Source organism: Amphiura filiformis, chromosome 6 (assembly GCF_039555335.1).
Source record: "Amphiura filiformis chromosome 6, Afil_fr2py, whole genome shotgun sequence".
In the NCBI taxonomy this organism is placed as follows: domain Eukaryota; kingdom Metazoa; phylum Echinodermata; class Ophiuroidea; order Amphilepidida; family Amphiuridae; genus Amphiura; species Amphiura filiformis.
In genome coordinates this window covers 28,830,637-28,845,126 of record NC_092633.1, presented here as the reverse complement: position 1 = coordinate 28,845,126, position 14,490 = coordinate 28,830,637, and the positions used below count along the sequence as shown (strand labels likewise).

General features: G+C 35.0%; 1 protein-coding gene across 1 annotated transcript in view; it reads left to right on the top strand.

The window, feature by feature from the left end:
• LOC140154445 (guanine nucleotide exchange factor DBS-like) overlaps positions 1–14,490 on the top strand; it is a 157,676-nt gene that overhangs the window by 43,908 nt on the left and 99,278 nt on the right. Inside the window, exons 2-3 of the mRNA XM_072177010.1 lie at positions 12,426–12,512; positions 14,038–14,152. Coding sequence (XP_072033111.1) covers positions 12,426–12,512; positions 14,038–14,152 — 202 coding nt within the window. The remainder of the gene's footprint in view (positions 1–12,425; positions 12,513–14,037; positions 14,153–14,490) is intronic.

Here is a 14,490-nt window from a genome sequence, read left to right as displayed (position 1 = left end):
AAATTTTGCTTGCCCACAGGAGGCAGATAATTATTGCATAGCCCCTAAAAAATACCTTTTTGCTGATACTCTTTGTGCCAAGTGGCAGATTTTGTATTGGTTATCATATTCGAAACCCGGATTCAGAAGGAACCAAAAACATTTCAGGAGTCTACTAGTACGAGGAACCCATACCGTAGTAGCTCTGCACAACGGTATGGGATGAAATGTATACAAAAAGCTAGTGCAATGTTGCACTAAAAAATACAAGGCTCCTGTAGCTAAAATAGTTGCATGTATGTCATAATATTAATTACACAGCTTCTTGTACTTCTTGTCTAAACTCTTATGGGTGTAATTGTAATTAATACCCCATTATTTATCCAGAATAAATAAAAATTCATTAACACATGATCCACATCGGCGCACCAAAACTGAGATGGCACTTCAGTGCAAACTTAGATAGGGCAGCACCAATACGAAAATGTCATACCGATAAATGATGTGTCTGTTTTGCCCGTTATTTAAGTTTGTGTTGCGAACTAGGAGTCTACTGCATGAATGTATAACAATGAATAAGAGCAGTGGATCACATCTTGGTACGTCTCAAAATTGTCTCTTTGAAGGTATAATCAGTACCACTGAATGTATCACATCAGATTTTTTTTATGTACTCAACTTTTTATTTTCAATACTACTAATTTGTGATTTGTTTTCAATACTACTTATTGGTGCATTTACCAGAGTAATTTTGCATTTACTCTTGATAGCAATCACAGCATGTTTTTAAAATCACAGAGATTGGTATCCAAGTAAACATTTTGAAGACTCGCAGAGGAGTAGGGTACGATTAGACTGGGAAATTAAACTGCGTAGACCTTTTTCACGATATGCAATATCCCACCATGCTCCTAATCCTGGGGTCTCTCATCTCTTGCCCCCATCAGGATTTTTAATGCATAAAATCATTTGAATTTAGAGATGACAAAATGCAGAAGTTAACCCTATGCATTGTGGGTTATGATTAAAATGGTCCATATACCTCTTTATTGGAATATTCTGATTGCCGTCCCCATTCCCATCATGAATGTTAATATCAGTTTTGCTACCAGTAGAAATTTCATATCCTTTCTACATGTACATAATTGCTGGGATTGTCCTATACATTGTAGCAAAATTATTGCATATAGTGCCTTGTGGCTTTATTATTTCAAAAATAAAATTAAGTACATGTATTCAATGTATAGCCTATATATTAATGTATTCACATACGGGGACGTGTCTCTCCTTTACCTTAACTATTTTAAAGCCATATTATAACATTTGCTGAGGAAGACGCCCTCACTGAATTTTTAAAATTCCTTTTTTTACACAATTAAATTGTTAAATCAATATACCCTGCAAAAATCAAGACTCTGGGTGCTGTAGTTTTGTCAAAATCTGAGATTTTTAATAAAACGCCGGAACCGGTGATATACACAACAAAAGGGTCATACCACAACATGATCGAAGGAGTGGTACGTATTAGCGACATGTGCGTTGGTAGTAAATTCCAATTTTCTTGGCTTTGCCGTAGTTGTTCGGCTCAAAAATAAAAGGGGATATATCTGACAGTAAAAGCTAACATTTTATGGCAAAGAAATGCTAATCTATTTTGTTTGAAAATGTTATAATATGGCTTTAAGGCTCAAATTGCACTTTTTCCACATGTCTGTGTGCAAAATCCTTCGATATGGCGGGAGATATGGGTCCTTGTTTTTGGCGAAATTACCCTTTCCCTGAGTTCTGCAAAAAAACTTATGATCTCCACACTGGATCTACATTCATGTGTTAAAACACATTGATACTGTATGGGAAATTTTGATTAACATTTTTAATACCAATTGAAACTTGAATGTAGAATAACTATAGGATTATCATTATTTGCACAAGAAAGAAAATAGTTAGCATTACAATCAAAGTCATTCACCATTGTGATCAATGAACTGTCTATCTTCTTTTAGTCCGGCTTTTAGTTGCATCAATTTATGCCACAGTGGTCATTTCAGTTCACACTTACCAATTTGGAAAGGCATGATGGACCATCTATCAAGAATAAAGAATGGAAGCTATTTTATGGTAGCCAGCATCTTAAATATTAAACAGCATCTCAGGATTGTCCGGAAAGGCATGAAGAGGTTTTAAATCATATTGTGTTGTTCTTTTGAAATATCAAAATGCAATTTCCAAGTACAGGGAATTAAAAAACCAAAACCTCAAAGCAATACTTTAAGATTTTATCTCATCTATACATGTATACTTGATGCACTGTGAAAGTAGAAATTTTCAGATGTGTAATTTTTTGCACTTTGCCAATTGTTTTTAAAATTCACAATTCTAAGCTTCCATACATTGAACTATACAAAAAAATGAATATATTTGTGCATTGTTATTTTCATGGTAGCTTTTTGGATCGCAAAAAGCACAAAAATAAATGTGGCACAAAAATTGCCACTTTTACAATATGTGCCAAAAGACCAGTATAATAATGGTATGTCACTGTCAGTTGCAGGTATATAAACTGGAATTATCATGTCATCACCCTCATAACAAAACTGCCTAAGTCATTCTTACATGTTTCTCATAATTTTGCAATTTTGATTTTCTGAGTAATAAACCCATAATTAATCAAATTTCCAGCCACATTCTTCATTAACTTGTGGAATACATCTCTTTTGATGTATTCCACAAGTTAATGAAGAATGCAGCTGGAAATTTGATTAATTATGGGTTTATTACTCAGAAAATCAAAATTACAAAATTATGAGAAACATTTAAGATTGACTTAACCCTAACCCTCCTGAATACTACAAAATACTACTTGATATATGCGCTGTTCGTGCATGCATCCCACGTGGCGTGATGACGCAATCGCCCTAAGTGATATATAGGCACGGTTTCGCTGGCCAGCGAAGCCCAAGACCCGTGGCAAAGTGTCGCCGACCGAGTGCTTGGCATGCGAGGGGTCTCGGTTCGAATCCCACCCAGAGCAAACAACTTCTTTCCTTCTTTTCTCTCTTTATTCTTTCCTTCTTTCCCTTCCGTCGCCAAAAAGCCCTTAGGCGGTTAGGGTTAATAGGCAGTGATGATGTTTGATTGCTCTATAATATTGTTTGATTGACATTGCTATATGCTACACAATGTCTGATTCTGTGCCTTTCTGTCTCATGAGCTGATGTTGGAATTACTTTGTTCTTCTTGTTGTTGTTGTTTTGTTAGTCAGATCCTTGGAAATGTTTTAAGTTCAAAATACTGTGACATGATGCTGTGGCACTGTTCTTATTCTCATGGACAAGTTAAGACCTTACTGGGAAATGTTGTTATCCATTTCCTTGTTTATTTCCAGCCTTGCTGATCAATATCAAACCAAAGTATTGATCAAACATAACCCTTGCAATTTACTCACAAGGTTGACATTGGATCATTCATCAACTTGGCAGTCTTGAATCTGTCATGTGCTCTTGAATTTCATTATCTAAATGTAGTCATCAGTTTAGCAGTGCATCATGAAATTACATTGTGTTGATGGCAATAAAGAGAGAGAAAACATTTATACATGGAAAGAAAACATTTAGTCAAAGGTATTCCTATCACTATCAAAATTTGAATTTTTGCATTTTATACTTGTGAAAGTATTTTCAGTCTTTTCGGAAGTAGATTTCTACTTTCTGTTTCATCACATTTGTTTGTTGTCTACGTAAGGAGGAAGTGACAATGACAACTATAGGCCCTTATATTTATAAACAGTTTTATAGCACAGGGTCTGTGCTGTACTCTGATACCTATGATGATCCAAGATATTCCACCTCACTTGCTTTTCCAGAGGCCTCGTGGTTGGGAACAGGGCTTGTTCTTATAAACACTTAGAGGTCAAAAATGGGTAAAAAATGGTTGACTTTCCATGAAGCTTCAGGACGAAAGTATTCAAAAGGTCATTTCAAGGTCATCCCTGGTCATCTGAGGTCAAATAATTAAAGATTGTTAGATTTTCATGAAACTTGGTCAAAATGAATAGCATTGAAAAACGCAATTTTATAAAGTCATTTCAGGATTATCAGGGGTCATCTGTGGTTAAACAAGATACATATTTTAGGATTTTCATGAAAATCGCTCAAAATAAAAGCAATGAAGGGCAAAGGCAAAATTTTGCTGGGTCATTTCAAGGTCATTGGAGGTTATCTGAGGTCAAATTAGTAATATACGTCACATTTTGTGCCAACCATCTGCAGTCAAATAAGTTTGACAGTGACTGCATAAACAGGAATTGTTTTTCTTTGGTTGAGTATTTCCTTGTGCTTTCATATAATGATTGTGGTTATGAACTGTATGAATTTGTTTTTTCATTTGTTATTCAGGAAAACAGCTCTTTGTAGTTTTCAAGAAATGTCGTGATTAAAACAAGTAAACATTGCATCAGGAAGTACATGTAGACAATAAGGATATGAATTGTGACTTTTCTGACCCAGTTTCACCAGTCATACAACATGTATGTTTCATTATTCACCTATTTCAACAGTGTGTGCATTATTATTCATAAGCACTCATGACCCCAAAATGATTTTGCCTTTCGTAACGAACTAAAAAATAATAATTAAAAAGAAAACAAAATTTGAAATAAAATACATTATGTCTGTCATGTTTCTTGAAACCATTCAGAAAGAACTGTTTCAATCAGGGAGTGGCTTCGTCATTACATGACACGTTCCCGCAGATAAAGTCATACAATAGAATGCCATGTGTTTTTAACATGAAAATGCATGCGTCAGTAGTAGCACATTAAAGTCCCTATCTGACTCTTAATTTACCATGTACGTAAGTTAAATTGGTTGTCTTCCAATTGTATTTTCTATAAATATTTTGCTTTTTTGTAATTATGCGTAATATATTTGCAATCTGTGGGATCCGGAAGTAGTAAATGGAGACAAAGTTTTAAAAATTCAGTGATGCACCATGTAATTAGTGACTTCCATCATTCCAAACCCTGCAATATTTTATTAGATATAAAGCTTAAATTAATGTCATTTAAGTTCACCAACATCTTTAGATTTTGATCAAGATTGCATCTAGGGCATTGGGCTATTCCAGTTAAGAGCCACACACCCCCTTGAAGATGTGACAATATTCGCTCACACAGGGAGTGTAGATTTCAAATGAAGTCACCCATTCAGGTAACTCCATTTAAAATTCACACTCCCTGCATAGAACATTAATGTCAAGTCTTCCATAGGGAATGTATGAATTTTAACTGGAATAGCGCGTTGTTCAAATAATAATGGCTTGAAAAATTTGGTTTCTATATTGTGTAACATTTTATTAATGTTGTTCAAAAGAACTCGCATGAATTCTTCTAAACACATGGTTGGCAAATTGGGTTGACTTGTATAAATTGTACCGCACAAGCAATTAAATTTTGAAAAATCATTATTTTGGGAGATTTCTAAAATTGCTGTGTTTGTGTCCAACAGGTGCCTCCCTGCATGCTTTAGTTCTATACAGAGATATATATGACTTCATTTCTTGTCATAACATGTGCAAAATAACAACAGCTTATGACTCAACGTTGCTACAAATGCCAAGCTAGTTTTCAATTAAACTGATTTGAAAGTGGATAATATTTACTTGAATTTTAAATTTGCAAATTCTGTATGCTGTTTTTGTTAAGAAAATATTTACTTTTTAGTTCAAATATTTGTTTATTTGCATTCAAAATGATAACACTCAGTGTTAATAATAAATACTGCCTTTTAAAATCCTTTTATTGTACATGCAAAATTAAATACTGTGAAAATACAAAAATATTTTAATAATAATTTTATTAAAAATAGAAATATCACTCAAATCCAGATTATTAAGTTTGAGTGCACAGGATGATAAACGATACGTATTTTTACATATTGGCCAACTGACAGTACAGTGGCGCATTATTAGTACAGACCAACACATTATTGCATGCGTACACTGTCCATGCAGGATTCAGGCTACTTATAATTGCCACACATGTACATGTGAGTATAGTAGCTGCGCTACAGCATTGTATGTATACATATTGAATAAAATGATGCCTGCATGTCTATTTGCCTCATGATTGCATCTTCTGGATATAACATGCACCAGGTGGTGTTAAGAAAATGATGTTCTTGGATACAATTGAAACAAAATGGTAGTAATTTAGTTGCCTTTGTTAAACATCACTAATGACGTTGGTTGGGTGTATGACATCTGCCTGCCAGTTTGACATCCTGGAAGGTACGTACGCAAGATATATCCGGGATTTGTGAGTTTATCACTAAGTGATGGTTGAATTATTGTGAAATATTTATCAACATCGCTCTTGAAACATGGAGGATAATATGTGCTGAATTTGAGACTCGAGAATGGTGCCCTAAACTTGTTATTAGAAATATTGTGTTGGGTGAATATTAGTCTCTTGTTTTACTGTTTGTTGTCTTGTTTACTTACATTCAAATAAGATCAACAATTAGAGTAGGGCAGAGAAAGTAGGGTAAATGGATGGATAAGTCATTACGAGGACTAATGAAAGATGTATCAGTGTGGAATTTGAGACAAGCTCAGTGGCTGATGAAGGAATGCAGCTTAATGATATACATTTAGAGAATAAGCGATAGGATTTTTATTTTGCCTATCCTCTACCGTGTGATAGAGCGACAGGCAGGTCCAATATTTTGAGTAGTGGATGCCGGCGCAGCCGTATCCACTACGATAAAAATATTGACCTGCCTGTCGCCTATCATAGGTAGAGGATAAAAAATAAAAATTCTATCGTTATTCTCATTCTTAGTCAGTTAAATATTATTTTAATAAATGTAAACAATTTTTTTAAAGCAAAAACTAAGTTACCGTCATAAAAACTCCCCTCATTATAAAATGAACGAAACTTGTTTACAACTTTACGTATTCTGTTGCGCGTACTGCTAAGCGCGTTCGCGTATTCCGCGACTAGTCTCACGCATCCAGCGCGATACATACTTCGCACCTCTACACGCGTATTACGGATTATCAAGGCGCGATGATGGCGTGGGTCGTCTACGGCCTGATAGACGGCACCCAAAATCATGCAATTGTCCAATCAGAAATGTGTCTACGAACTAGACCACTCCCACTGACTAAGAATGTTAATTATAGCGCATATTAGTCTTTGTCAAAGACGGCTCACAATCCTTGCCGACGATCCTTGTCACCGAGGGGGGAGCGGCAAGGCCAAGACTGGCTCCCTGTCGCGGTAGGAAAATAATGAACAGGCCTTTCATAAAGGCTAAGGGCATCAACATTAACAGGTCTTATTTAAATTTTCACAACAAGTAAAAAAATTGCATATTTTTGTTATATAGATAAGCTAACGAACACTAAGCTTTTGCTGATTTTCATGTCTCATTCACATACCAATCATAAATACTCTTTTGCAGCATTGTGCAATTTCTATTACACTTTAAAGGAGGTATCACTTGATTGTCTTAGCATGTTTCTGTACCTTCTAATTGAGGTATAAAAGAAATTTATTTTCCACTCAATTTTTTTCACAATTTCAATGTCACATTGATAACACCACAAATTGGGTGTAAAGAAAAGGCATGTTTTGAGTAAAGTGATAAGAAATAATTGCATTTATTCCATAATAATATTATAACATAGGAAGGATGCAGATGTGTAAATCGTACAGAGAAAAATGATTTCAAACTGAACCATTTTGACAAAAATTCATCTAATTTATTACTGGAGTCTAATTAAATAAAATTAGTAATCAACTGTACTCTGATCAGATCCATTATCATATCATGCACTCTCTCCTGTATTTTTGTATTCAACTGTGCATTTGCTATTATGGATCTACTGTACATGCATATGGTGGTCTATAATTTTTAAGTGTTTTGCCATGGTAACACTGTTTTTTAAGTTCAAATTATTCTCTATCAGTATCACGATTACATTGGTATATATAGTATATGATGTTAGCTTTTTATGGAGAAAAAAACACTTTCACTTCCTGAAATGATTGTTGATATTTGGATACAAACGTATCAGAACATGTTTTTTTTTTGGTTGAAATAATAACAATTAATATATTTCAAAAGTATATTATTTTAGCAGATATTGAAATAGTAACCATACTTGCTCAAACTAAAACCACTCTCATGCATGAAAACAATGTATTTGCAGTCATAAGCATGAAAAATTATTTCATTATTTGAAGTATATCTAAATTGTAACAAAATACCATAGCTGCAGCCTGCAAGGCACCTACAAGCTCCTACAATGCTTTCCAAAGTGTCATAAAGGAAAGAGCATCATGTAAGAAGTTGTCGAATATCACATATCTTGCCGTCAAAGTATATTGTGTTGAGGGGTAGTTTGGAGGAATACTGAAAACAGATTATATTTGCAGCAAATTTATTTTATAAGCATAGAAGGTGCTATAATTTTTACGTAAATCCAGTAAAATCACTTATGAATTTGTCAATTTTGATGGAGAACACTAACAAAACTAGTTTGAAGCAATTTAATATCCTTGCTTTTTGAAGCCTCTTCGTCTCAAAGAAATATTAAAATTAAAATTGATCAAATGTCTTTCATCTGCTTTGGGCCAGTGTCTCGATTTCAATAATTCATTTGGGTGAAATCATATCTTTAGCGCAGAAAACAAGGTGACAAAAAGAACAGGAGACAGCGATAGCCTTAGCTTTTTAATATCTGCGAAAATGAAAGATCGGGTGTAAGATGTCTACGTGATGGAAAGGAAGATGTCAGAACAAATGGAGTGGTGATGATGTAGTCATGGTGATGAAACCTATCACACAAGTCTGGGTGTAAAGATCTGAGGAGAAACAATCTAGATGCATGTCACTAGGATCCACAACATGCTCATCTATCAGGGCACAGTTCTTTAACCCCAATACATTTGTACATTCATAGGATGACCTTTGATAATGTGTGGTTCAAAAACTCATACGCTGCAAATTGAGGTCAGATTTTGCACTATGAGTGTTTAATTGAGGTTAATGAACTATGCCATTGGGATGAGGCCGTTGTGGTCCATAGTGTGTCGAGTTTTGCTAACCTTTTGTTAATGTGTCATCTTTTTATTACTTTAGCAGAGACATTACATGTTATGGACTATGGTGATTATCTTAAATAATTAGGCTATACAGGTATCGAAAGGAAAAAGCTAAATGAACTTGGTATGTCTAGAATAACACAAGTAAGTGGGGTGGGATCATTAACGTCCCAGTTCCAGCATCATCTATTAAGGGGTGTGACATACGAAACTGCTATGCACATAGCACATCTTTTTACGGTCTTTTGAAACGTAAATACACAAAATGCTCTATCGCAGCATGACATGAAGGCTGCAAGACTGGTGGGATATTTTCGACATGTAAGATAGAAGGATTGGCCCTCATGAATATTCTCAGCACAGAGACTTTGACTGTTGGTGAATTGTCTATGGGTGTAATAGCAGAATAGGAGTGAATTGTGTCACACACACATTTTGCCGCCAATGGTGGGCACACATCCATAATTGCAAGTATAGAATAAGTCCACCAGTGGCGAAGCGTGGGTCATCATATTGGGGGCACCGACCATGATTGGGGCACCAGGTATGATTGGGGGGCACAAGCCGTATTTTGGCAATTTTCCGATGGGATTTTCTAAATTTTGCAATTGATGGGGCGTGGGCATGTGCCCCCTCCCCATGTCCCTCTGACGCTACGCAACTACAGTCTACACTTGGATAGAAAATATTTATTAAAGTGGTCCAAGACCACCCATGTTTGTCAGTTGTTACACATATCTTGAGTATTTTCATGACCGCATTTGACTGAGAAATGCTTAAAGTTAAAGTACTTGTAAGCTACATTTTGTGTTGGAGTGCATGGTAACATTTTATCATGCAGCCTTGGTGGGATGTCATAATGTTTAGATAATATTCTTAAAGTTTCTAGCACACATTTGAACTTGTTTTTTTTTTATCATTTTGTAAACCTAGATATTTTGCAAAGTGCATGTGAAGAAATGTTGTGTTTGACTCATCCTCTAGTGTCAAGGCCATATCAAATTACAGTAATTCCCAAACATGTCTTATTCATTTAGTTCTTCCTCTCAATGAATTCTTAGTTCTATTTTTGCCAAAATGATTCTTTAAAACAATATATTTTAGCAGTGCAATATATTTTAGAAGTTGAACTTGCACTTCTTAGTAGTTTTACAATTTGCTTCAAAATTTCAAAGTCTAAATAGTTTCACATACTGTAAAGTGAAAATTTGCGCGCTACATTTATTTTTGCGTTTTTTTGCATTATACGCTACTGTGAAAATAACAATGCACAAAATGTATTCCCTTTGTGTATAGGTCAATGTAAGGAAACTTAGAATTGCAAAAATAAAAACAAGGGAAACAGTTCAAAATTGACAAATCGCAAATAATCGATCACAAAAAATTTGCACTTGTACAGTATGCTTTATAAATTTGTGTTTCTGGCAAACAGTGGAAAAATAAAAATTGTGTAAAACATTTGCAGTTATGCACTACTTTGAACACATTTACTATTTCTAGAAGTATAAATGTATCGGCACAAATCAAATTGAGCAGTGATAGTTGACACTAATGTTTTCTGCTATTCATAGTTTTTTGTTTTTTTTTAAAGAAAAACTTGAATGATTCGTTTTTCTGCTGACAGTCTTGTAGACACTGTCTGGCCTTTTCAAAGCGTTTTAATGTTTTGTGCCATTTTGATTGAGTTACTAGTATTAGATGCACAATAGCAGAGTGAAAGGCAACACAAATTGTGGTATTGAGTTCCAATGAAGTCACATATTGTACAGTTCAGTGGGTGGATCTTTGGTTCTTGAACCTCTCAACATTTTTCCAGTAAGCTTTTTTATCTGTTTTATATGTAACAAGTTCAGCAAGAGGCAAAAAACACCAAATTAAATGAAACACAAATGTTTTCACTTTTACAGTAGGCCTAATGTTCATCATAAAAATAAATATCCACAAAGTAAGTTCTATTTCATGTCAAAACATGTGACAAATTTAATTACGGAAGTTGTAATTTAACTCATCAAGATTTCTTAGATTAATTATTAATGAAGATTGATTCATGTAAAATGGTTAATATAATGTAATTGTTTTGTGTAGCAGTTCACAACAACCCCTAGGAAAGGTCTATGCCCGGAGAAGACGTTCTCATATATGTGAAGGTTAGACAGGATGTGTGGCCGTCAAGGATCCCAGGCTCTCTTTCAGGCTCTCCAGCAGTTATGAAGAGCAGCTTGTGGGGATCATACTTCAGTTTTTTAAATTCAGCTCATTTGGAAAAAAAAATTACCTCCACACCCTATAATTTGGCCCATTTCTAGGTCATTGGACCAAAATTGTGAAATTTCAGTTCACAACCCGCTATTTTGCCCGCTATATCAGTTCTCAGTTCCCAAAGTTTGGCACTCCATGCCACACACCCCTACCAAAATTAAAGTTGTGTGCCCCAAGGGTCTATGTACATTCTTCAACAGAAAAAGTTAGGTGTTTTGGTAACGAAATATAGTCATCTTGATTTCACTGACATTAGTTTTTATGTACACGTTAACATAAAACTGATGAATTCTGGATTCAAGAATTAAATTTTTTTGACATGACAAGATATCTGAGCCGTATGACACATAAGTACTTCAGAATGTTGTGATATAAGACGAAGATGATTGATATATAGCTGAATCAATTATCACATGAATCATTTTGTCACAGACCTTAAAATATTTGTAGTTCATTTGGGGAAAATGACCGAAATAGTCTCTGCCATCAAAACGCTAAGTATAAGTCACATGTTTGTGCATGCTGCACCGTTACAGTTTGGCCTTGGATTCACACAATTTAAATTAATGTTTGCTGGCCACGGCATGAGAGAAGTTTGATTAACATTTATGTATGTGTATGATTAACAAGTACTTTCTATATTTGATTTCAGTTTTTGAAATGTTCTGGGCATCTGGGCGACATTGTAATGTATGTTTATGAGAATAAATGTGTATCTTGTGATAGAGGAGATATTTTTGATACGTACTTGTACAAAGATTTTCTCTGTCTATCTCTTTTCTGTCTCTTTGCTTCTCTTGCTGTCTGTCTGTGTATCTGTCTATCTGTCTCTCTAGCTTTGATTACAATATTATTGAAGTTGAATTATTGCCATATTAATTTCATGATTTCCTGATTTGATTATCAAGATAGCAGGAAACGATATGGGTTACCAGCCAGTTGATATAAACTGATGATGTTGTTACTGTGGCTACAGAGAATACCTCGCTATCAGTTACATGTGTGATGCTGCTGTTAACATGATACCAGAGAATAACATATTCCCTTAACAATCCACTTATTGTTTTGTTGTTTACAGAGGATGTTGTCGCCATGGCAGCAGATGAGGAGATTCTCATCACAGATGTTGCAGAATATTTACAATTGGGAGTGGCATATTTGTCAGGTAGGGAGGGTAAATCAGTCATCAACACCTGAAATACAGGTTGTCTCAAACTGATTAGTACTGATGTCACATCCCAGATTTAGTCTCATATTTGTAATTTTGAGTACAAATTATAAAAGTAAAAATTGGATTTTATCAAGTGCCAGTTAAGATCTGTCTAGTGGATGTGTGTGTTAATCATTTTGGTACACCCTGTATAAGAGTGTTGATTCATTCTGCTAATGGCAGTTGTGATATAGAAATGTGTTAAGACGCTGTGCAATAGTTATGTGCATGTACCCCAGGGAAGGTGAATTCTCACAATAGTCTGCCAAAAATTCCTAAACCCCCTTTTTGACATGCCAAAAAATCTATGCTGACCACCTTTCAACAACAAAACTCTTTGCTCCCTTCAAATGCCAGATTTTTAGGAAAACCCCCATTTTAAAACCTGAAATTGTCTAATCATGTGATGCAAGTGCAGTGAGCAGAATATTTAGCATATTTGAACATTTTGTAATATGTATATACTCCCTTCTCTCCCAAATATCTGTGACAAGATTTGCTTGTCCCCCCCTTTCGGCCCATCAAAAAATCTTTGTCCCTCCTTTGGGCCTGCCAAAATATCTCCCTCCCCTTTATAATTCACCACCCTCCAGGTACACATTCTTATTACGCCACCCTTAAGTAAAAGTTTTGATTTTATTAAAAAACATAATTCAAACAAGGCAATTATTCATTACAGTATGTCATATGATAGGTAAAATCATAATATTGCAGTCAGAAGACTTCAATAGTAATCAAACTAGAGCAGAACTACTTGACCTCTTACTTCACTGTCTCCAGTGTAGTGATATCCTTGCTCTACATATCTAATTACAGAGGGGGTGCTGTCGCTTAAGATTATAAAACAGGACAACTAGGGAATTCAACACATTCAAATCAGTGATAACTTCTTCTTTTCATGTGGTTCAAATAATTGCCATAAGATTGCCAACAAGTACGTCACAAGAAGATAAAATTGTATGTTTTCAGCTTTAATTCAAGCTGCCATGCATTCATTGTGAATTCATGAATGTGTATGTGCAATATGTGTGCATGACCAAAATGATAAATATTCTGCCCAACAGGAGACCACAATGTACCACCGTAACTTTTCATTCAGTGACACAATGGTTAGTCATTAATTGACAACAGCCTGTGTTCATTTGTTCAGCCAAGTGTGCAATAGAATAATAATGAAAAGTTTCGCTTAATTTTTCTGAAACTTGATTCTCCTAACAAGTTTCCTTAGATGACATAGAACTACTCCTGAGTCCAGAAAATATTTTTTAATCCAAAAAAAATAGTGCTGTATTTTTCTGGAATTGGGAGTAAGAATATTTTTAGAGGTGATCATTGGCCAATGGCCCATGGGATATAATTTGGTTAAAAAATAATTGAAGTGGGCTTTGGTATCAAGCAGAGAATGGAATTGAATGTGTAAAAAAAACTCCAATTATTATGTGTTTTAACTCTTTTTGCTATTAATTACTTCTTGATGAAGGTGGACGGACATCAGAAGGTTTCCCGATAGTAACGCTACCAGATTGCTCCAAATTTACCAACATCAAAGATGAGGATTTTGTGCGGGTCATGACCTATTTGGTCAGAATACCTAGGTGAGTAGGTCATGTTAGGGTCAAAGGTGAGGAGGTCAATTAGAACACTCTCCAGAATGCAAAATGATTTTACAATTCTGTTGCTTTAGGAGACAGTCGACATATGTATGCATTTTATTCTTGGTAGTGATTTATAATGATTTTGTGTGTACGTCTTGGGACCACTAAATATTATAGAGTGACATTTTGCATGCATGTTGCTGGTGTGACAAAGGCAGTGACGATTTTGCCACAGCAATTCTGCTGCTATTTTGCTGCACTAGCAGAAATGTTCCCCATGGACAAAAAATGTGAGAGGAACAACAAAGTGTCAAGCAAAGCTAATCATTCCAGTGGAA